The following is a 26,192-nucleotide window of genomic DNA, read 5'->3' on the forward strand; positions in this document are numbered from 1 at the left end:
GTGTGACGATTTTGCCTGTGGGGATAAAAACTCCAAATGTATTGTGACTTGTTTTTTAGTCGAGACAACGTTGATAACAATACTTATTTTTAGTTATTAGAAAACAATGTTAAAAGTCCAAGGCCATCTAAAATGCGTCGTTATATTAAGTTGTTTATCAATAATATTAATAATATGATGAAAATATATTGTTATTGAGTATAGGTATATACAACAAATTAATGAATATTCGAATATTTTAAAACAATATATTATCATCATTTTATTCTTTAAATACGCAGTATGTATCGAGCTTGTTATCACCATGATGATTTTCCAATTTTATTTTATTTCTGATTGGCTTAATAAATAATTAAGTGTTATAAAAGTGGTATAAAACGAAAGATATTGTATGTGACTCGATGTGAGGATTGTGTCGAATTGAATCATTTCTATTATAATCCAGGCCTTGTCACCCAATGATTATCAACAATCCAAAAATAATTAAGATAAATTATTCATGTTTTTTTAATTTTTATTTATATAGTACCAACAACACTGAAACATTTTTTTTTTTTTTCTTTTCGACGCTTGCGCAAGTGTATTTATTTTTGTCGTTGAGGGATAGATACAGATCACCAGAAAATCGGCTATGAAAGAATATTCTTTATTTCGTCATATAATCATACAAGAAAGTTGGAGCTGGTTAGAGCTGGTTAGAGCTGTAGACATATTCATATATCAAACTGAACCAAACGTACGATTACCCATGACGTCTTTGTCTCAAACTCAGCTAGATAAAACGGCTGTCGAAAATTTTCGCGAGTATCTGCAAATTCCATCGGTTCAACCAAACGTTAACTATGGTATGTAATTGTAATCAACTATTATTAAATATAACAAAAATATATCAATTGTTAATTTAATATCTTTATCTAATAATAAATTGATAGTTTATAAAATTAGTATAGCCAAAGCTTTGAATTTATTTTTTTTATATAACAAAATAAGTCTAATGGAAGTGATGCTCTTCATACTTCACATTCAGTTTACATTATTATTATTAATTACTAAATATTATTAAATTTATTACTAATAATTAATTATCAATAAACAAATAAATGCAATGCACATAATTTTTTTTTTTTTTTTCTACTTGTTGATTGTTTATAAAATTGCTAATTATTATACAAATTTTTTAATGAATCTATTATTTGTAATTAAGATTAATGTTTATATTTTTATGCTATTTGATATTTTTCTTATTTATTCATATCATATGATTTATTTTTCAATGGCTGTTGTTTGAAGCATTTAAGCGCCCTGCCCGTATAATTATGAATTTAAATTATATTTATTTAATTTATATTTATATACTTGTTTTATGTTATAATAAAAATTGGATTTTTAATAAAAATAATTTTTTTTTTTTGTTCAACAGATGAATGTGTTGCTTTCTTACATAGACAAGCAAAGAGTTTGGATTTGCCAATTGCTGTTCATGAGCCATTTTCAAATAAACCAATTGTCGTCATAACATGGACAGGAACTGATACATCAGCATCATCAATTTTATTAAACAGTCACATGGATGTTGTTCCTGTATTTGCAGTAAGTAATTTATTGAAATTAAATAAATAATTAAATGAATATATATAAAGATATTTTTATTATTCAATAAAATTAGGACAAATGGACGTATCCACCATTCAGTGCACATATTGATGATGCTGGTAATATTTATGCTCGTGGTTCACAAGACATGAAATGCGTTGGTATACAATATTTAGAAGCAGTAAGAAGATTAAAATTAAATGGAATAAAATTAAAACGTACATTACATATGTCATTTGTGCCTGATGAAGAAATTGGTGGTATATTGGGAATGCGTGCATTTATACATAGTAAAGATTTTAAAAATTTAAATGTTGGATTTGCACTTGATGAGGGTGTTGCATCACCAACTGATAAATTTTACATGTTCAATGGTGAAAGATCAGTTTGGCAAGTATGGATACACTGTAATGGGCCACCTGGACATGGCTCAATGCTCATACCCAATACTGCTGGTGAAAAATTACGTTTTATCATTGATTGTTTTATGGATCTACGAGCAGAATCAAGTGCCAAACTTGCTACTGGAAAACATAAAATCGGAGATTTATTATCAATTAATCTGAATCAAATTAAGGTATTTATTAATAAAGCTTTTTGTTTTATTTATTAATTATTTTTTTTTATCATTCATACTTGTTGTTTAACATGTCTGCATAATACTGTGTGCATAGTTAGGGAGGATTACTTTAACGCGTGAGTATGTGCGTTTAAAAATTATAAATAAAAAATTTTAGTAACGGATTCGTTCTATTGAAAATTGAAAATTTTCAAGACTCCGGCGAAAGCCCGTGTGGTTCCTCTTGATTATTCCAAATTCATTTTAGTTTTTTTTTTTATTAATAATTTTAAATTATATGATTAAATATTTTTTGTTTTTTTCGCGCTGTTTTTCACCTGTCAAATTATGTACATAAATCAAAATACAGATGAAAAAAATTTGAGGTTATACCACTTGTAATTAATAATTTTATTAGATTCGTTCAAAAAAGAAATCAATACAAATATAAAATAAATCGTTAGTTTACTCAAAAGTAATCTTTTGCCATGTAATATATCTATCCAAGCAAATTGTAACCACAGCAAAGAAAGTTTTACGCATGCGCTTTAAACTCTTTTTTGAAGAAAAAATGTTCAAAATAAAAATCGGTAATTGTTTATATTTCGGATAACTTTTGAACAAATTAACATAAAAAAGTTTTATTAAGCTCAAAAAATTTGATATTAAATTCCTGAGAGCCACCCTGTCTTCATAAAAATCGCTAAAATCACTCCTTCGTTACTATTTTTCGACTGTAACATAAAGGCTGATAGTGATTGTTATAAACAATTGCTGATATCTAATTAACGAATGATCAGAGCAAATTTTATCAAGAGTGGCTGGCTCTCGGTATCGAAAAGACAATTAATTTGAGCTATAAACAAAGCTTGTAAGTTAAAATTTTAAAGAGTTATGCAAAACATAAAAAAACAGCAATTTTGTTTTTTTGTTTATTAACAATCTTCCAACGACATTAAAAACAATTTTCAACTCGATTATTATAAATTCCGTCATTCTTAATATCCTGGCAAAAAATCGCATCCATGATTTGTTCTTAGTTTTCTTATTATTTGACTTTGAAAATTACACGGTGATCGTTTTTTGTTAATAATAAATTAACTAACAATTAAAATTACTTTTAGTAATTCCCTGGTTTTAGTATTTTCATAGACGAATAATTTGGTCCTAATACGATCCTTCTACCTTTATTACTTTACAAGATATGATCATTTTAAAAAAAACGTGTATGAATTTAATACTATAGGCTTCGCCTACGTAAAAAAATAATTTATTTACGACGGTAATGATAAGACGTAGATGATACTTGTAGTTTATAAAAAAATTCAAGTATTACATCACTCAATTTGAGATTACATCTTCTCAATCAATATTTGTTTTAAAAACATTTTTTGTTTTTTTTTAATCTTGTCCAGAAAACATGTAACAAAAGATTTTCTTTTATTTTTCAAGATCAATTATTAATTTATTCACTTTATATCACTATTAGCTTTTAAGAAAACTATTTTTGAATAAGAATAATAGTAATTTTAACAACATTATTAAGTATTTATTTTACTAAATAAATGATTATTTGATTTTCAGGGTGGTGTACAACTAAATGTTATTCCTGATGAATTAAAGGTTGCATTTGATATAAGAATACCTCCGACAACTGATCATGATGAATTGGAAAAATTATTTCGTAGGTGGTGCAAAGAAGCCGGTGATGATATAACAATTGAATTTGAACAAAAAAGTCCAAAAATTGAATCAACAAAATTGGATGACAGTAATCCATATTGGATTGCTTTCAAAAAAACAACAGACAAATTGGGCATTGAATTGGATATTGGAATATTTACTGGTGCTACTGACAGTCGATACGTGCGTTCGGTAAGTCAACATGATTTTATTTATTTTTTGTATTATTAATTATATTTTATTTATAAATTTATATTTAACACAATAGGTTGGATTACCAGCAATTGGTTTTTCACCAATGAATAATACAAAAATATTACTTCACGATCATGATGAATATTTAAACAAAGATATATTTTTACGTGGAATTGAAATTTACATGAACATTATATCTGCAGTTGCAAATGTATAATTATCATAATTAATTTACAAAAAGACGATAATTATTATGATTGCAGTTTTTCAAAAGTGCAATTATTTTATACATATAAATATTTATATTTACACAAATTGAAGCTAATAATTTTTTGAACAAATTCAAAAGTAAATTAAAATTAGGTCCATTTTGTTGCTAAACTATAAATATTGTTATTTTATTAATTGTTTTAAATTTATAAAATATCTATCATTCGCAATAGTAAGTTTTAAAAAAAATATAAAACAGTTGAATTATTAAATTATTTACAATTATTATAAATTGTAAAAATTATTATTGAAAATAGTCTATGGAAGTGTCAAAATAATTGTTGCAAAGAATCAAACGATTCAAATATAATAATTGTATAAAAGATTGTTGCTAAATAAAAAATAAAATTCAAATGTTCAATCAAACAAAAACAATACAATTGCACCTCGCGCACTATAACAATAACAGAGATTGTAAATTGAAATTTTGCAGCTGACGTCTTTCTCTTCAAAAATAAAAAAATAAATATTTTTGGTAATGAACTTTTTTAAAAATTGACAAAAGAGCTGGTCGCAACTTGCGAAAAGTGGTCAAAGTTTTTCTCGAAAATAGAAATTTTAGTATTTTTGATATTTGACTCATTTTTATTTATCTTTATTTACAAACTGTCACTAAACTTATTTATTTCTAATTTATTTATCTCGTTACTATGGTCATCATCTGTTCAGCTAAAGTCTGTCTCTGTTTTCTGTATGGGAGGAAGGACTTTTGGTTGCGAAACCGTAACACTACACGGAGAGAAATCCGCACCAAATATTACTGTAGTGGTATCGTAAAAATCATAGCTGACGTCATTAAAGCGACTAATTCCCACTTATTATAATGATTATTATTATATTTCATCTAAATTTTTTACTGTAGTCTACCGGAATTTTTGGAAGTCTCGAGTTAATGGTATACTTTATGCCAGAAATTACTGTAGTGTACAGCAGGTTTTCCCGCCAGATGACACGAATATTTATTGGAAATCAAGTGTGTTCCTAACCTCTTCTAAAAAAGTTTATTGTTTTTATTTTATTCATGAATTTAAATAAAAATACGGTGAAACACATGAAAATTATAAAATGGTTTATTTTTTTAAAATTAATAAACACGTTACATTTTTATTCTGATGTTTAAATAATAAGGTTTTATTTAATTTTTTGTGACGTTTTTTTGTTTTGTTTTGATTAAAATTACTGTAGTGTAGTAGGAAATTCTAGTCGATCCTGGTGGCCTCCCCACGCAACTTCTCAATTTCCAGTAGACTACAGTAAAATTTGTTTGATACTCTACAGCATTATTTGCTGCGGATTTCTCTCCGTGTACTCTTTGCCCGTCAATCCGTGAATGTTCAACAATCTCATTGAATTAATGTATCGAGGATTCTCGAATCACCATTTATGAATTTGAAAATTCTTCATTGAGGGTATTATTATAGGCGTTCCCTGGTAGAAATATTTCTCCAACTTTTTCCAACTTTCTCCGCCTTTTTTCCAACTTTCTCCACCTTTTTACGAAAATGACCCATGGTTGGAGAAAAGTTGGAGTAAATTTTTGGTTGAAGAGAGGTTGGAAAAAAGTTGGAAAAAAGTTGGAGTAAATTTTTGGTTGGAGAAAAGTAGGCGGACCAATTTCTCCAACTATGGGTCATTTTCGTAAAGAGGTAGAGAAATGGCGGAGAAAAGTTGGAGAAAAGTCGGAGAAATATTTCTACCAGGGTGGTGAAAATATTTCTTTAAATTTTTTCGAATTTCTCCGTAATTATTCTGAATTTCTCCGAATTTTTCCCAAATTGACCTATGCGGAGAAATGAGTGGAAAAATTTTCTTCTCGTCGTTGACCCGAGTGGAAATTGAATCCGGCTTGGCCGGATCCTGATCCGAATCGGATCCAGTATGGCTAAGGTAATCCGGATCCGGGTTTCCTGACCCTCTTCGGATCCGTTATGGCTAAGGCTAACCGGATCCGGCTTTCCTTACTCTTACCTGATCCGAATCGGATCCAGATTGCCGGACTTTAATCGGACTTTATTTTTTTTTTCAAAGTCATCTCCGGGTTAAGTCAGGTTTGGCTAAGGCTAACCGGATCCGGTTTTCCTTACTCTATCCTGATCCGAATCGGATCCAGATTGCCGGACTTTAATCGGACTTTATTTTTTTTTTCAAAGTTATCTCCGGGTTCGGTCAGGTTTGGCTACGGCTAACCGGATCCGGTTTTCCTTACTCTATCCTGATCCGAATCGGATCCAGATTGCCGGACTTTAATCGGACTTTATTTTTTCAAAGTTCCGGTTCGGTCAGGTTTTACGGCTAGGTTATATGATAGATCCAGATTCCGGTTTAATTGATTTGAAACGGATTCCAACTTCTAGTAAATTCCCTGATTTGAAACGGATCCAACTTAGAAGTATTTGAAAAAAAAAAAAAAAAAATTAATTTCAGAATGTCATTTTATTTTTTGATAATAATAAATACATTGTTGCATATATATAGTATTAATCATATCAAGTTTTTCTGATGTAATTTTGAAATAACTTTCTACACTTGTAAAGGACTTTTGATTTCATCGATTCCACGTACGCCGCCGTGGTCAATAGGATAGAGTTGCCGACTTTGAACAGAATAGCCCCGAGATCGATCCCCGCAAAATCCGGAATTTTAGTTTAGTTTAGGTTGAATTTTCTAAGATAAAAATATTGTTAATAAAGATTGTTAAAAAAAATAATTGAAAAAAGCAAATATATTTTTTTTTTTAAAACAAAATTCGGATCCGGTTTAAATATAAATTCGGATCCAGTTTAAGCATAAAATCGGATCCAATTTGGATGTAAAATCGGATCTGTTTTGGATGTAAAATCGGATCCGATTTAAATGTAATTTCAGATACATAATTTGGTATCCGATTTAGCCACGGTGGCCTTATTGTAACCGGATCTGGTTCACCGGATCCGATTCGGAGCCTAGCCGGCGTTACATTTTCAGTCCGAATCGGATCCGGCCAGCCTGATCCGATTCGGATATGTAATCAGGTAAACCGGATCCGACCTGGATCCGAATCGGACTGAAATTTCCACTCGGGCGATTTCTGAAGAATTTCTCTGAACTACTTTTGATTTATCCACTTTAGAGACAGCTGTGTTTAAAGGCTGCAGAGTTTTCGGAGGCTGTTTTCAGAGACAAAATTTCATCTCCGGATATCTTGTTAACATAATATTTTTTTATGTGGTAACCTAAATAATAATATTTCTTCCATACAATTTGGCTCAACTGGTATTTGAAGATGTTGTTCGATCATTAATTCTTGTGGATTATCAACTATTTTTAATGCCAATTTATGCATTTGAGAATTATTTGTTGATTCATTTGTTGGATTGGAAATTGTATTATTCAATTGAATTATTGAATAAATTATAAATTCTATCATTTTCTTCTGTGAGTCGAATTTTTCCCACATAAATGCGCTTGACGGACAAATCTACGGCAACACATCTATTTAGATCTATTTGATTTTCTTCCAGGATATATATTCTGAGATTTTCAAGAGTTTTATTGAAAATGATTATTCTTCTGTTGTTTTTATTTTTTTCGAAACTGTTTTAAAACTATTATTTTTGACCAACACATCCCTGGTAGAAATATTTCTCCAACTTTTTCCAACTTTCTCCACCTTTTTACGAAAATGACCCATGGTTGGAGAAAAGTTGGAAAGAAGTTGGAGTAAATTTCAGGTTGGAGAAATGGCGAAAAAAAATTTTGTGAGCCATCTAGACTCGCGGGTTTATTATATGTGTAAACAACTTCGGCGTGTTGTTGTAATTGAACAAAATAATAATAAGTACACATTTAAACAAATTTTTTTCATTCATTTATAAAAATATTGTTTGTTTTTATTTCATTTTTTTCCATTTTCATACAATTATTGTTGTTCAGTAATTTTCAATAATCAATGATTTTAGAATTTCGATATATCGATTTTTTGTTCTAAGAAAAAGATGTAGCTGAGAGGAAAATTAAGCTGATAAAAATATATTTGGCTATAACGGAGACTAAGTAAAAAGTCTAGCGGCTAAGTGAAAAATCTAGTGGCTTAGTTAAATCTAGTGGTTTAAAAAAAAAAAAAAAAATTTAATATATCGAAATTTTTATTTTGACTTTCTTTTTTACTCGAAGAGTTTTATCGACTGCCATTATTATATTTGCAAAAAATATATATATATATATTAAAATTTATAAATTATTACCTAAATTTTTATCGAAACATTTTTTTTTCCTTGACGAGCTTTATTGATTGATATTAATAAATTTTATAATCAATCGTTATTTTAATAACTATACGATATATAACCGATAAATAGCCGTTTTTTACCTACTTCAACTTCATTTTTAACGACTTTGCGCATGTGTAGGAAAATTTTTTATAAAAACTGAATAAAAAAACAGGTTGTCTTTAATTAATACGTCTTCAATTTTATACGCCGTGTACCTATACATTACAGCACCTCGATAGTTCAGTTCCCAAATTATATTTTACGAACACTATTTCGCATTTAGTATGTTAAACGAACTTGAATAATTGGAAATCAATAAATATCGACAGATGAAATATAATACATAGTTAGATCTTAATAATATCGATATTGAAACTTTAAATATCACTGTGTTTTTTTAGATGTAATATATTATACTTATTGAAAAAAAGGAACCTTTTTAGTTTAAGGGAGTTCGAACGAAAAAAGTACAAACCAGAAATGTGACCTAATGGGCCCCTCAATACTTAAGTAAAAATTTATAAAATTTCATGCGGCAACCTTTACTTTTTTCTGCGTAGACGGTCCTGTTTTCCACCAATACATGTACGGTTGTGTGTATCTATATGCACACAAACGTATTTTGTTACCTCCACTCCTTCACTCTTTGACTTTTTTTTTTTTTTTAAACAATGATTGTTCAACTTTCTAGCCGGGAACTTGAATTTTTTTTTTTTCTATAATTATTCTAAGATTTTAAAGTTTCATACAGATTTGATATATGTTGTTTTTTTTTTAACATTTTTCGACTTTCCCGTAAACGTACACGCTAAAAGTTGTTGACCCTAAATATTAATAACTATTTTACTAGCGGGGATAGACTTCTGAAATTTTGGCATAAGATAGATAACTATTTCATAAACCTACTCTGAAAATTTAAAAAAAAGTTAAAGATAATTGAGTGTTGTTCGAACTCCCTTAAATGAAAAATTATTTTTTTAACTAAAAAGGACCTTTTTTTAATTCACTATAATAAACTTAATAATTATAAATATATATATATATATATATTTATCAAGTATACCATTTTTTCTTTACTTTGATTAAAAAAGTATAAATAAATTATATTGTAAAATTATTGTACAATTACAATAATAATTTTCTTTTTCAAACTAACACTAGGGCTTCATGCGGTACGAGACGAGACGAGATTCAGCGAGTGAATATGGCGATATTATCGTTAATGTCACGAGATTGTCGTGAATATGACGATATTATTGTGAATAATTTCTATTATTTATATTATAAAATTAAATAATTCTGATATTTTATTATTTAATATTATAATTTTTATTTTGTCGTCATATTACTGAGATTTATTCTGCTGGGCATTACTATACGTATGAAGAAAAAAAAAAACAAATAAATATAAATATAATCGTTAATAAATATAAATTTAGAAATTTAGAAAATAATTTTTCATTTGATTTAATCTGTCCAGATTACGCCGGAATATATATAAAATTATATTTTTTGGTTTTTTTAAATTGGTTAAAATATTAACATAAATCGGTTGATTACAATATAGATATATAAATATACGTTGACGCGTATGTCATCTTAAATTTATTATTAATTATTATTAATAATAACATTGCAATTTTATTTCCAGAATTGATAATGCAATACAATGGCAAATTTCTGAGTAATATATTACTGATATATAATTGGTCCGAAATAATTATTTTCAAGATTATATACTTGAACTTAAAAATTAATAAATGGATTAAGAAATTATTATACTATTATCTAAATTAATATTGATTGAATTTTTTTCAGAATTCTTTTAAAGCTTAAATGAATATTGAAAAATTTCAAATTAGAATTGTTTATTGCAATTTTTTATATAAATAAATAAAAAATAAATAAAAATATATTTTTTGACGATATTATCGCAATTATCGTGTAGGTATTATCGTATCGTATAATCATATCGTAACGATAAAATTTGCATTATCGTATCGTCTATCGTGATTTATCGTATCGTATTATATATCGTCTACCGCGGCAACATCTACAAATGATAAATAATTAATCCAAAACTTGAATGATATTATTGTTTTTAAGTTGACAGAGAAAAATAATTGTAATTAATTGTAAAACAAATCTTGAATAATGTTAAATAACACTGGTTTATATGAAAAAAAAAATAAAAACAAAAATAATTTGTGTGGTTTCCTTACGGTACCATCCAAGTACTAACCACTGCCTACAGTGCTTGACTTTAGTGGTCAGAAAGCGAACTCATATGAGTCCAGTTATTCAATTGGTATAGGTAAATAAAAGTATTACAATTATATGCAGCTTTTTACACTTTTTTTCATGCTAGTCAATTGTTTTAATGGACGTGTGCTTTTAGCTCAAAAGAGGGTCCAGATAAGATGTCAAACATATCTAATACATATTGCAAGAAACGTTTCTATTAAATACTTACTGTGGTTTACAAATATAAAGTTTTTATAAGTAATTTAGACGGTTTTTCAGCGTAGTCAGGATGAGATTATATGGTCAGTTGCTTGATCTAGTGTAAATATAGATTTTGAAGCAGTATGACTCTATTATTTGTTTAAGATAAAAAATTATTATCAGTTTTTTCGGGTTAAGTTAGAGATAAATTGTTATGAATTGGATTCTCAAAATTACTAATCGATAAATCAAAATATATTAAAAAAAAAAGTCGAAAGATAACGACACATGCGGTGTTCCCAAGTGGTCAACCATCCAAGTACTAACCACGCTCAACGATGCTTTACTTCAGTGATCAGACGAGAACTGGTATATTCATCGATATGTCGCCATTCTAAAGACAGTTACTCCAAACCATTTATGACTAGCTTTTTACATATTTCACTAAGTTGATTGCATATAAAAATACTCGCGCTGGAAAAATGAGTTCAGACCCTGCAACCAGGTCTTGTGCATGATATTTTTACCTACTGAGAAAAAAATGTCTCGAAAAAATTCAAATATTAGAACGTTCATCTTACATCTGCAGAACACTACTTTCAACTGTAAGGCCTAACATCATCAATGTCTATTTCTTTTTTAAAACATGAAATTAGTCAATAAATATAAATAAATTATTATTGTATAATAATTCAATATTTTGTTTTAAGTTTAGGAAATATTATTTATATAAACAATAGTATATTATATATACTAATCTACAATATTAATCTTGTAAATTATAAATGAAAAATACATGCATATGCATGTATACATATATATGTACAATATGAACTTAATTTCGCCTAACAAATGCAAGCATAACCAATAAATACAAATAAAATACTTGTATATTAATATATACAACGGCATATATATAACAATAAATAAATAAATATATAAATACTCGCATTTAAATTCATCTATATACTACAGAACGCCTGATGGTAACGGTTACTGACCGATTACCATGGCGCTTTATGCCAATGTAGACTGACAGAAAAATGGATTCTCGCCCAGATCCCATACTGGATCTACGTCTAAACTCAAAGTTTTTTAAGTTTTTACTCCATAACAAGTTGAGCCCAAAGATGTTTACACATCAAAAAGTTGGAGAAAAGTCGGAAAAAAGTTGGAAGAAAGTTGGAGTAAATTTTTGGTTGGAGAAAGGTTGGAGAAATTTGTCCACCATTTCTCCAACTATGGGTCATTTTCGTAAAGAAGTGGAGAAATGGCGGAGAAAAGTTGGAAAAAAGTTGAAGAAAAGTCGGAGAAATATTTCTACCAGGGTTGGTTATACTTTGCATATATGGGGCATTCCATGTCAACTCACAGGGTTTCCCCTCACCTCTCAAATTTGAAACGAATATTTTTGATGAGTCATCGATCAGATAAACTTGATTTTTTTTTATTTTACCATCATTAACTGCCGAGCCAGAATCAAAACGCATTCACAAGAGAAAACTACGATTTCGCCATTTTTTAAAATTCTGATTTTTACTGAAAATAGTAGAGCACAAGATTAGTCAATTTCCAAATTTTATCATGGATAACGATGGGTTCATTATAAAAAATTTTTTCCATGTGAAAATTACTAAAAATCAGGTAAGATCATATCCCAAAACAGGTTTTTTTTTTTGTTTCGTATAGGAAATTTCTTCACGATTACGGAAAAAATACGAAAGAAATTCCCACGCATGCGCAAAGTGGTTAAAAATCAAGTTGAATTATATTATATATTAATAATATTATTTCATTTCTTGTCCTCATTTTTGCCATTAATATATAAAATGAACAAACAACAAATAATAATTATTGAGTGATTAAAGAAAGTGATTATTTTTTCGAACAAATATAAATGATTGTTTGTGGATTTTTTTTATTTGTTTAAAGTTACACACAAAAAGCAACGAATTCGCTGAAGTTTCGAAAATTTTCAACAGGTAATGAATTCGTTATCTTATATTATTTTTGCATTTATCCGTACTTGTTACTATCGAATAAAATAAAAACCAAAATATTAATAAATTCAATTTTATACTCTATAATTTTTTGAAACATAGGTCATCCTGGACACTTTTCTGGTATGTTATCAAATCATATATTCGTTATTAATTACTATGCCAACTAGTGTACATTTTTTTTTTTTGCTTTAATTCAAGGCAACTTCTTTATTATCTGCTATATTTTTATCATCTGCCCATTTTTGTTTTTCTCCCGAAGCAAATAAACTGTAAATCACAGCACCAACAAGATAAATTATGCCGGCAATTATAAAAACTATTCTCCAACTGGCAGGAGACTATAAAAAAATTATAAAAGTTTTGTTAGATTGACTTTTTTCAAATATAATATATGAATAGTTGATATTCACCTTATCTTTGACAATGAAACCGGTGATACATGGACTGATGATTCCCGTAAACATGGATATTGTTGTACTAATACCGAACAAAACACTGGCATGTCTTGGTGCAATGTCGAGAAAATTAATACTAAAACCTGACCATGCAAAACCACTAATGCTTATTGCACTTGTAATGCAAAAAATAACTTGAAAGCTTGAATTTAAAAACCCAGATGAAATAATGAAGATTGATTGGCCTATAAATGCTCCACATGTAAATATCTTTCGTACCTAAAGAAAAATTTAAAAATTAGAAAATAATAGTTATATGATTAAGATTCTTATTTTTTGTTATTACCTGAGTTGTTGTGAGATAATTTTTTGATCGTAAAATATCAGCAAGATGACCTGAGAATATAATAATAATTGTCATTCCAAGATAAGGAAGTGCCGATAGAAAACCAGTTTCAACAATTCCAAAATGCAATACCTCTGTAAAAAATTATTAATTTCAAATGTTAATTTTAAGTCATAATTATTATTGAATATTTTTAAATATTTCATATCTAACGCTGCATAAACGTTGGTAATTGCGTCATCATCGTTTGATGTCCCCAGTTTTCACTGAAGTGAGCAGCAACGATTGCCCAAAATGGTACTGATTTCAATATTTTTTTCCAAGGATGTGATATGGGTCCCTAGACACAAAAATTGTTATCACAAGATTTATGATAGAGCATCATTATTTCGTAATTTAAAGAACAAACCTCAGTTTTTCGGGTATCAGTATTCAGCGATTGTTTAATAAAATTAAGCTCAAGAGGTGAAATCCAAGGATCATCATCAGGTTTATCTGATATAAAGTACAGCCACATGGCATACCATATTAATCCGAAAAACCCGTATATATAAAAAACAGCTGGCCAACCAAGACTTTCAGCAATAAGACTAGATAATGGCAGTGCAACAACAGTTCCAGATGAAGCACCAGAAAAAGATAGAGTTCCAAGTTTTGATCGTTCAAGTGGTGGTGCCCAATTTGCCCATATAGAGTTTACTGAAGGATATGTAACACCCTGTTAAAGAAAAAATTAAACTTTAATTAAAAAATGAATTGAATTTTATAAATATAATTCTAATTTTGTAAATCACAGAAGTTATACCTCAAATAATCCTATAACAATTCGTAAAAAAATCAAAAGAAAAACACTAATACGTGCAGATGTAGGAATAGCTAATGTCAACAATGCTGATACTCCAATTCCAACACCAATGACTTTTTTTCCTCCAATTCTTGCACTCAATAAACCACCCAAACATTGAGTGGGAGTATAACCATAATAAAATGAACTCAAAATAAAACCTTGAAGTGTTGAGTCCCAACCAAATTCTGCTTTTGTCTGTAATAAATAAAATTGAATTAGTAATGGCTGCATTCTCTTTGAAAATTGAAAATTTTCAAAACTCCGGTGGGAGGACGCGTTAATTGAAATTATAATTTTTATTTATTATTTAATAATGAATTGTAATATAATAATAATTTATTATATTACAATTATTTATTATATTGAATTTATTTATAAAACTTTAACCTCAAACTTTCAAAAAACAGGATAAATACAAAATAAATAAACCAAATTGATTCCTAGAATTGTTGAGTGCTATCATCTGACATCTTAAAAAAAAAAAATCTAATGGTAAAAATGAGTGGGTAGTATGCTCTACAGTCACAAGTGCGCGTGCGTACGGCAAAAAAAATGATGAAAAAAAAAAATAATGATTATTTAAGTCTTCATTAATTGTTTAAATAATTAACTAAATAATCTCATATTATAGTCGAAAAATTTGTTAGAAAATTTTCTACAAGCTGTTAAGCCAAATAAGCTCATTGAATGATTTCTTTGTGGTTCTTTTTATTTTATAAACTCTGATATTTTTTATAAACAATCGCTAATTATAAAAAAACTAATTGTTGAAAAAATTTCGAGTATGGCTCTGGTTGTAGATTTTTTGACGAGAAATCCATTAAAACGAAAATAAAACCTTTTAGTTAATTTTAAAAAAAGTTATGTCTGTTCCAAAAAAATGTCGTTTCAGTTTTTCTTGAATAAACAAACGAATTCGATTTTAAAAAATATAAACTTTTTTTAATTATCTTTATTTCATCATTTACTGTAATCTGCGAAATTTTTGCATCCATGATTTTTTCTTAGTTTTCTTAATATTTCGCTTCCAAGTTTTTGTTACCTTTTTCTTTCGGCATTTGTAAACTCAATAATTACCCGAAAAATTTTAATTTCATCAGAGGCTCTAGAGCTCGTCAAGATCTTTAATTTAAGCCTAATACGAATAATCTAGCTTAATTATCATAGAAGCTATGAGCGGTATAATTCATAAAACATATAGTGAAAACAATACTATGGTGGGACGCTTCGCGTCTATTCCACCTCCGTAATATAACTCAATTATTTTAACTTTATATATTCTAATCTTTTGAATACTATTGATAAACTTACCTCATTCGTATCAGTGGTCATCACAACGATCATAATATTGAGGCATGCTCTGAGAGTATAAGCAATGAAGAATCCAAAAAATATAAAGATACCAACTACATTACGACGTTTTTTCCATAAATTCCAACCAACATCAACATCTTTTGAAATTTCCACCTGTTTTTCCTCATCACTAAAATAAAACAGAAATGTTATTTCACTTTTTTTGTTTATTTAAATAATAATTATTATTGCTGTTTAATTAATCCACACAATAAAAAAAAAAGCCATTTCTTGCACGGAGAGAAATCCGCAGCATATATTACTGTAGTGCGGTATCGTAAAAATCATAGCCGACGTCATTAAAGCCACTAATTTCCACTTATTATAATGATTATTATTATATTTCATCTAAATTTTTTACTGTAGTCTACCGGAATTTTTGGAAGTTTTGAGTTAATGGTATACTTTATGCCAGAAATTACTGTAGTGTACAGCAGGTTTTCCCTCCAGATGACACGAATATTTATTGGAAATCAAGTGTGTTCCTAACCTCTTCTAAAAAAGTTTATTGTTTTTATTTTATTCATGAATTTAAATAAAAATACGGTGAAACACATGAAAATTATAAAATGGTTTATTTTTTTAAAATTAATAAACACGTTACATTTTTATTCTGATGTTTAAATAATAAGGTTTTATTTAATTTTTTGTGACGTTTTTTTGTTTTGTTTTGATTAAAATTACTGTAGTGTAGTAGGAAATTCTAGTCGATCCTGGTGGCCTCCCCACGCAACTTCTCAATTTCCAGTAGACTACAGTAAAATTTGTTTGATACTCTACAGCATTATTTGCTGCGGATTTCTCTCCGTATGGAAACGCAGTTTTTAGCAAGCTACTCGTCCGATTTACTTGATACATTTAACATAGTTTTATAATTATTCCTCTTTATTCATATTCATGAATAATTCCTTTTCAATCAATTTATCACCTTTTTTTTCTACAAACAAAGAAAAATATATCTATAAAATAATTTTTTTCGTTCTTAGGGTTGTTTGCGGAAAACATAGTCGAACCAATATTTGTAGTTTGAGGGGCCGGTATATCGTAACGCTAAATTTTATCCCCGGGTACCCGAAATTTTGTTGCGCTTCTGTCTCGAAAATTGGCTTTTGAGCCCAGGTAGGAGTTCTCGGGCTCGAACAACTGTGCCAGGCTTGTGCGAGGGTCGTGTATCAAGCCTTGGGAGCACAGGCTTGACGCAAGCTTGTGCCCATTGTTTTCCCCGGTCTCACACGAGCCTTGTTAACACAGGCTTGACACAAGACTGTCCCCGTTGTTTTCAACTGGCCTCACACAGGCCTCAATAGTCCAAGCCTGTTTTTTTTGTTTTCCCCGGCCTCACACGAGCTTTGTGTCAAGCCCGTTTTACCAAGCCTCACACGGGACTTGACTTTAAAATTTTTTTTCTTCAATAGTTCAGACTTAATTACAACGTCAAAAATATATTTCTTTCTTGTCTTTCTGGTATCACATCTTAATTAATATACACACAATTAGTGACAATTTCGAATACTTGACACTTTTTTTGTAAAAAAAACTTGTTTTTTTTTTTTTGTTGAGATATCACATCTTTTTGTAGAGTAAACAATTTATTTATGCTGTCAAATCCCTAACGGTACGGTCCAACCCCTTATGAACCGTTATCAAACGGTTGTCTCGAGGTTGGAATGTGCGCAAAAAAAATCGAAAACAAACCCTTCTTAAACCTAAAAATAACCAAATGAGAACTAACTGTTAGTTAACTGTTGATAAACCTTGTTCAAACCCGAATATTTTTGATTCAAATAACTCACCAAAAACTAACCAGAAACTAACTCTTTTGGGTCACCATTTATGGTTTACTCATAGTTTATTTAGGGTTCGTTGGCGGTTAATTAAACTTAGTTTATTCGTAGATGGTTAGCGGTTCGTTAACGGTAATTATCTGATTATATACTACAGTGAGCAGTGGGGGTGGTATTTCTCAGCGGCCGTCCGCCGCGGAAGGAAACCTAGAACAATTATGTAACAAGCGGTGATCAAAAATGCGTTGGATTATAAATGAACTGGACAATTTTTTTTTTTTCAATTAAGCATGTGTATGTGCGAGTTTGTATGTGGTTCTCCATGAGCCAAAAGAACACAAAAGAATACATAGATTGTCATATCATGAAAATATTCAAGCGATGAATAAATACTTCTAGTTTGTCTGCTCAAAAATAGTCAAACAGATGATCTATTAATAACAACTATTATATTTTCTCCGTCACCGATACCATGCCGGAAAAATTTATCCGCCATCAATCTCACGCTGGAGTAATTTCGCTGGAAATGGGCCAACAACGGAATAATGCCGGAGAAAGCCGGAGTAACGGCGGAGAAATAATTCTACTAGGGATAGGTCGTCTGACATTAGTAGATGCAATTCAACCACAAACAAACCCTATAAAAACTTCAAACCTCAGAATAACCTGATTCTAACCCACGAGACTGATTGGGTCATATCATTGCGGCAACCTCGAAGCAACCGAAATCCAACCGAAGTTATTGAACGGTTAAATAACGGTTACAGCAAACTGGTCTTCGGTTCATATAACCTTAGAATAACCATTATACAACGCGGTTAAAGACGGTTGTTTTTGCGCACATTACAACCGTCAGGTAACAGTTATCCAACCACGAACAAACCTTAGAAAAACTTAACCCTAAAATAACCCGATTCGAACTGACGAAACGGGTTGGGTCGTACCGTTAGGGATTAGTTTAGAGGGTATGTCATGTATACAAACAAATAATAACATACTGCAGTGCAGCCAAAATATAAACACTAAGAAAAGAGAAGAGAAGTAATTGTAAAGTTTTACCAACTGAACGGAAGAAATCTGGTCGATTTGATAAAAACGCAAAGACCGTAAATATCAATTATGCTTTAAATATATATTACCGCAATGAAAAAATCTAATTTTTTTTAAAAAAAAGCTTGACATCGATTTATGGGATCATTACCAAACCTCAACATCCTCATTCAACTCTATCATATTTTAATTAAATTTCTAAAAGATTTGAGACGGAAGGGGACAAAATATTTGATGTATAATAAGGCACGGTAGTAGTAGTTAATCTCATCTCGCACATATTCTCATCAACACATATATATTTTTTTCTCATACTCGACTCGAGGCACTACCGTATTATCGATAATCAGGCCCGATATATTAAGGTTGTTTTTAAATGAAACTCCCGTAATTTAATTTTCGATTTTTTTTTTTTAATGTTTAAATGAAATAATTATCTATTTGGTGTAATTTTTTCGTAATTTTCCTCTGCGTCAAAATCCAGATAATTAGTGTCAAAGTTGACAACTTTAACACGCAAGCATAGGAAGTATAGGTACGTTTGCGCTTGTACTTTTAAAACTCTTAATTTAAATTTTGATTTTTTTCTACAGATTTGTACACTTTACAAATACGAAATTAATGAAAAAAAAATTATCCATTTCCTCAGTGGCGTTTAAAAGATATTGGCTAATTACTTTTTGAATTTACGGGTTTCAGCCGGCTGAATTACATTGAAAATTTGGGGTACGTTCCAATACCGTCGTTCGGTTTTATTCTTTTAGCTCTATCCTTCTCTCTATCTCCTCTGGCTCAATCTTCTATCTCTTTTTCTATCCTCCTCTTACAACTAATGTACGGTTTTGGAACTTCCCCCTGAATGTTTATTGCTAGAGTAGTATTAGTGTCTGTAAATATAAGCCGGCAACACTCACACTACTTATGATGCATCAGTAAAGTAAAAAGATTTTAGGCATGAGGGGGCGCTATAATTTTTTTATTTAACATGCGTTTGTAAGTACCCTTGTGAACCCAAAACGTCGCCCGGTCATGCGATTTAAAAACAACCTTAAGGCATGTCCAACGCCGGTTTTAGAGTGTTGTGGAGGGGAGAATGTCCTATCTATTTTATATTACAAGAAATGCACTGCCAACCCCAAAAAAATAATTTTTTTTTTTTTAAATCAATCATAACACGTTATTTTTACCATATTTGACCTTATTTCACAATAAAAAAATGTTTATTATCTTATTTTATTTAAATTTATTTATCCAAAATATCATTTACTATAAATTAAAAATTATGTTGAAATTTAATGTTGGCCAACTTGAATATAGAGTGAGACTGGCAGAAGAGATCACGGCACTTGCGTCTGTGTGACCACACATGCAAACTTTTTGTCAGTTTTACTCTATGTTCAAACTATGCCGACAATAATATGTCAAAATTCCTAATTTTCGCGTCTATTTTTATTTATTAAAAAAAACCCACCGACAAAACTTTTTTCATATACGGCTCAAAATTTTCGTCTTTTTTCATTTTATAATATATCAGTTTTTTGAAATTGTTTTTGTATTTTTTCATATAGTTTCTAACCAGGTTTGTGTGAAGTGTACTCGGCTGGCCATAAGAGCCTATGTATAACCTCCTTCGAAAATGTCAACTTTATTAATTAATTTAAGAAAAACCACCGACAAAAAAATTATAAAAAAATTAGAGATTGTGTATTATTACATAAATAATCTACTGTCGAAATTTCAAAAACTTCTCTGTATTTTCGTTCCGCGTTGGACATGCCTTAAAAAGACAATCGGTTAGTTATTCTAGCCGGCTGGATAGCTAGCGTGGCTAACCAGCTCGTCAGGTTCGACATAATCTCAATGTCAACAGCTGTTGTGTTCATCACCTCTCTTTATTGACAGATGTACCAAATTATTATTAACAATGACTAAAATAATGCATATAGTTATTAAAAATTTAGCATAAGATTTTGTATTCAAGTTGGCGTTTATTTGGTGCATCAAATTTAGTATAAAATTGGTCAGATATTAATTTTAAAAATTAGTAAATGTACATTAATATATTGTTTTTACTTCGTATGTCTATATACTTATAGTTATGCATATACGCGATATACGCAATCCTAAATAGCTACTACAGCGATACCAGCTTGTCAGGCTTTGGATAGCTGTAGCTACCGCAGCTATCCAAAGTATAGCTAATGTAACAAGTAGGCAGTAGGCACGCTGTTTTCACAAGAATAGTAACCTGTCAAATGTGGATTGCCAAAATAACAATCATAACAATCCTCTGCTAACTATCCAAAGGTTAGTTAGCCGTGGATAGGAGAGACAGCTATCTAGCTCGTTGCTGCAGTTAAAAATTTTTTACAGTGTTGTGTCTGTCACTTCTGTGTGCATTACTCACAGCGAGGAAGTAAATATTTTTTTTTTTTTTAAGGAGGTTATGCAGAAATTACTCTTTTTTTAAAAAATATAATGAGAATGTTCTGAAATTTTGTACACAAGTAGATCTTTTCATTCTGAATACAACGGTATAATTATTTTCTTATGTTGATCGGTTAAATTTTTTGTAACTAATTATTGAAAATAATATTTAACATTGGCTCTTATGGAGATTTCAACCATTTTTTTCGGATAGAAAAAATGATGAAAAAGTCTTGAAAAAAATCACACATATACTAGAAACCGAGTTTTATTGATTGCGCGAAAAATTTTCATATGTTGATCGGTCAATTAATGAGAAATTAATTATAAACTTTACAAAAATTAGATGTGACAACGTATGGCATGTTCAAACACACACACATACCCGCAATCCCATATATTGTATACGGGGCGCAGGCGCTTTTCACTTTATTTTTTTACAGTGTAGCCAGATTTCAGTTTTGTCTGTGACGTCAGAAGCGCCCCGCAACACCCGCAATGAATTTGTGCATAACCTCCTTAAACTTGAATAACCTTTAAAATCCGTAGCGAAGATATAACTTGTTTTTTCAAATTATATTCATTTTTTTCTCATCTACAATTTGATAGAAAAAAATAAGTTTTCGAGTAGACAACGAAACTACTATACGCTATCTAAGAAAAAAAAAATTGTTTCGCCCTATTCTCGTGTATAAAAGTTGTGAACTTTGACATTCATTATCTAAAAAACCCCTTGGGAACAAAAATTGAAATAAATTGTCAACATAGATGATTATTTCAATCAAAAAATACGCCTAATTAAAAAAAAATTGAGTGAAAATCCAATTATCACCAAACAACCTTAAAAACATATTCTAAAAATTTTCAACAAAATTTTTTTTTTATTGCATCAATTTTGTTTCAGCTTTTAATCGAAGAGTAATAAAAAAATTTTAAAAAATTAAAAATAAGATAAGTTAAAATATTTTTTGGGTGTTCCATTTTGCCCCGCTTCCGCCTATATACATATATAATATACATATATAATATACATACCTATATATTATTAAAAACTATTTATTATTATTATTTTATTATTATTACATATATATATTTTATTATTATTTTTTTATCAAAAATTATATTTATTTATTTATCATTATTATTATTATATATGTACGTATGTATATATGTTTAGATAGTAATGTTATTTTTTTATTTTATTTTGAATTTTATTTTGTTATGTGTGCGTGCGTGCGCATAGCTGCAAGCCCTGCAAGCAAAAGTGCCGGCAAAAGTTTAAATAGAGAATGTGTGTGAGGTAAGTATGGAAGAGTGTAAGACGACCGTGTTTGTTTTATTAGTTTATAGTAAAAACGTTCAACAATTCCACCACGTAACCAATTTTTTAGCTTTACGATACTACAACCAACTACAACACGGTAATATATACACACATACGCAGGCGTACAGGGCGTATAGAACATACAAATAAATAGAATGAATGCGGAGAAGAAACGAATAGAAGCAAAATTGTGGACACTTAGGCTGAGAAAACTGTGTTTTAATAATAAGATCTTGTACTTGGCTTTTATGGGGTGTTATATCTAATTCATTCTGCAACAGAAAAATTTGAGGCTAGGCTCATTGGATAGGGAAATATTGATATTAATTAAAAAACTATTTTTACTTTTAATTTAAAATTAATATTGAAGGAGTTATTGAATATACGAAAAATCGTAACGTCATACACAATACACATGCAACCTATTCATATAATATACCCGGTAGATCAATCTCGCACTGGAAATAAATGAGTTGAGACTCTACCGGGTCTCTTGATATGTATTTAGGATTAATGAGTTTTATAAATTGTATATAAAAAAAAATAATTTTTTTTTACCTTTTTGAAAAAATTTTATTTTCATGTAATTCTATCCCTTCTGCGGTCATGTTGTCTGTATAAATATAAAAAACAAACTAATTCAAGGAAGCCCGAACAGCACTTAACTGTGCAATCGTATTTGAAAATTTCAGAAATCGGTCTCAGCTGGGGATGTTATCCCACTGACGTGTCCATTTTAATAATACTTTGGGAAAAGACACGCACGTAAATTGTTATTGGAATAGACACGTCAGTGTTAGGAATATTATCACGATCGATTCTACAGTGTTAGTGATTAATATATTAATATCGTCTTATTAGGAGTTGCTTATTTCGTGTGACGATTTTGCCTGTGGGAATGGAAACTCAAATGTATTGTGACTTGTTTTTTAGTCGAGACAACATTGATAACAATACTTATTTTTAGTTATTGAAAAACAATGTTAAAAGTCCAATCCCATCTAAGATGCGTCGTTATTAACTTATTTATAAATATTCTAAGAATATACCTTTAATATTATTGTTATTAGTCAGCTATACAACAAATAAATAAATATTCAAGTATTTCAAAACAATATGATATCATCATTTTATTTTTTAGATGCGCAGTATGTATTTAGCTTGTTATCATGATGATGATCATGCTGACATCAGCATGTTTGATAATAGAAAAACGCAAAAAAAAGTTTCCAAATTTATTTTAATGGCTATTAATAATATTATATGCGACTTGATGCGAGCACTGAAAAAATGAAAATGCAGGATTTGCATTGTAGCCTGCAAATTTTGCCGCTGACAAAAAAAAAGTAATTATTACAGTATAGAAAATAAAAATCACATTATTTTAATACAATCTTTGATTTTTAGATTTTTAATGTAAACATTGCAGTTTTTTCTTAGAAATTTTACACTACCTTTTTTCGTTTCTAAAACTTCATTTTTAAAAATAATAAATAAAAATAAAAATAAATATAAATAAATAATAATAAATAAATATTATTTTTAGCAGTATAAAATTGTAGAAATTGCATTTTTTCTGTTCACTCAAATATTCTAAATGTAGTTTCAACAATCTGGAAGTAGTTCACTGAGCATATATAATATGAGATTTTTCAGTTAATTATTTAAACAATTAATGTAGATTTAAACAATCATTTTTTTTTTTTTTTTTTCTATCTCAATAATCTGCGTTTTTACATATGGCTGCCGTAAATTTAAATATGGCGCTTCCGATAAAAGAGCGAATTTAATACCAACAGTCGGTATATTTATCTCCATCTCACTCTCAATAAAACAAAAATAAACAATAACAACAGTCAACAATAAAAAAAAAAAAAAAAGAGGTTGATTGGTATAATTATTAAAAGTAATAACAAAGCTTTTTTTTTTTCATTCATATAATTGACAGTTCGCAGGTAGCTGTTTGTTTAAATTTTTAGTTGTTTTTAAATGAATTGTTTGTAGTTACGTGAATCAACATTTGATAAGTGATAGTAAACACTTGTAGAGGTTATGTTTATTTTAATATTTTAATCAACAATTTCTTTATTTATCGTCAAAAAAAAGTATAGGTATATTTAACTATGTTCATTTGAGTATTAAATTATTTGACATAAAAAATTAAATAATCTTGACTGTCCAATAACATGTATTGTTTATATTTACAGTATTTACCCATAAAGCAGGATGACTGCAAAGAGGATACTTTTTGAGAAGGACCAACAAGTCTCTGTAGATGATGTTGAGGAGAAAATAGATCTCATCAACTCTCTTGATAATGATTCATTAGCACAAATATTCATGCTGCTGCCAATATCTGAGAGGATAACTATGGATCAAGGTATAATCATTGAAATATATATTATTTGGTTTGTTGATATAATTGATTTAAATTTGTTATTTTCTATTCCAGTTTGTTCCAAATGGAAAGAGGCCTGTCAACTAGCTTGGTATGACATTAAAAAATACAAAAGTACCAATGCAGTTGTTCGTAGATATGAAAAATGTATTTTAACACAATCATATGTAGAAAAAATATTATTCTATTGTGGTATTTATTTAAAAGAATTAATTCTTTCAAAAATTTGTAAGTCAAGTATCATGCCAGTAGTTGCTAAATACTGCAAAAATTTAACAACACTTGAATTCGAAATTGACGTAAATAAGGATGATTGTTATACTGATCGCTTTGTTGAAGCATTCACACAGTTGAAGCAATTGAAAGTCGTTAAAATACATGTAACTGGAGATAAATTTCAATTTCAAACACTGAATAGTCTTCCAAAAGATATAAATGAAATTCATTTATTTTTTAGAACTACTGAATCACCAAATAGGTTGGGTATAGACCCAGAACAATGGCTTATGGTAAGGAGCTATCGTTAGCCAATAATTATATTTTTTTGTCATTAATATGAAAGAATACTAACGTTTAAATTTATTTTCTTTCAGGGTTATTCTCCAACTTATTATGTATCACCATCACTTTTTGTAAGTACTTATTGTTAGACAATAATTATTTTTATTGTCATTTATAATAAAGAATATCAAATTCATTTTGTTTTAGTCTTTGAGAGAATTTACCAATCTTCAAAGTTTGACGATACGTTCTTACAACATCACCGGCATTATTCAAGAAATATCAAAAAAAAACAACACTTGTTTATCTCGATCTCCAAAACTGTCAAGCTGAAAATGAGATTTTTACATTTAATCAACTTTCAAACCTGGAACATCTCGACATTAAAGATACGTTGTTCTGGAATAGTCAATTGCGAGATACTTTAAGGTTGATTCCAAGTCCCATCGCCGTACCAATATTTATGCCACAAAGGGCCCGTATATTAATAACGCTATTTTTTATTCCCCGTATCCTGAAATTTTTGTGGCGCCACTGATGAAAAAACCAAGTTCTTTAGTAGTATGTGTGTGCGCGGCAACACACTAGCAAACAAAGTTTACGTCGTACGCCAAAACCATGCTTGTGTTCATGTCTGTGTGCCGCGCATCTAGCAAAATTTCGAAGTTTAAAAGTTAAATATTTATTAAAAGAAAAAGAAGAAAAAATTGAAATAATTATCAAAATTTCGTCTTGTCCAGGGCTACAATCTGATAGTAAATGTACAGTT

At 29.3% G+C, this 26,192-nt stretch overlaps 2 protein-coding genes and 1 pseudogene across 6 annotated transcripts; 1 reads left to right on the forward strand and 2 right to left on the reverse strand.

The window, feature by feature from the left end:
• Positions 1-195: 195 nt before the first annotated feature.
• On the forward strand, positions 196-25,845 carry LOC122848393 (aminoacylase-1-like). 5 transcript variants are annotated; one of them, XR_006373454.1, is made up of 9 exons: positions 335-845; positions 1,421-1,590; positions 1,667-2,170; positions 3,737-4,027; positions 24,732-24,904; positions 24,977-25,013; positions 25,380-25,431; positions 25,516-25,554; positions 25,631-25,845. XR_006373454.1 is itself a non-coding variant. In XM_044146468.1 (5 exons), the coding sequence occupies exons 1-5, from the start codon at positions 632-634 to the stop codon at positions 4,245-4,247; spliced, it is 1,323 nt and encodes a 440-aa protein (XP_044002403.1). In that variant the 5' UTR covers positions 196-631; the 3' UTR covers positions 4,248-4,257. The 5 variants fall into 5 exon arrangements, 1 of the variants encoding a protein (XP_044002403.1); XR_006373453.1 differs by having other exon boundaries at positions 24,977-25,431; positions 25,607-25,845; XR_006373452.1 differs by having other exon boundaries at positions 24,977-25,431.
• LOC122847962 lies at positions 11,272-11,392 on the reverse strand (annotated as a pseudogene).
• On the reverse strand, positions 13,104-23,337 carry LOC122848385 (vesicular glutamate transporter 2.2-like). Its single transcript, XM_044146440.1, has 8 exons — positions 23,083-23,337; positions 15,898-16,069; positions 14,545-14,781; positions 14,149-14,457; positions 13,953-14,079; positions 13,740-13,873; positions 13,409-13,672; positions 13,104-13,336 (listed from the first exon to the last, which is right to left on the reverse strand). Exons 1-8 carry the CDS (start codon positions 23,130-23,132, stop codon positions 13,187-13,189), a joined length of 1,443 nt encoding a protein of 480 aa, XP_044002375.1. The 5' UTR covers positions 23,133-23,337; the 3' UTR covers positions 13,104-13,186.
• Positions 25,846-26,192: the final 347 nt, after the last annotated feature.

The sequence above is a fragment of the Aphidius gifuensis genome, linkage group LG1 (assembly GCF_014905175.1).
Source record: "Aphidius gifuensis isolate YNYX2018 linkage group LG1, ASM1490517v1, whole genome shotgun sequence".
Lineage (NCBI taxonomy): Eukaryota > Metazoa > Arthropoda > Insecta > Hymenoptera > Braconidae > Aphidius > Aphidius gifuensis.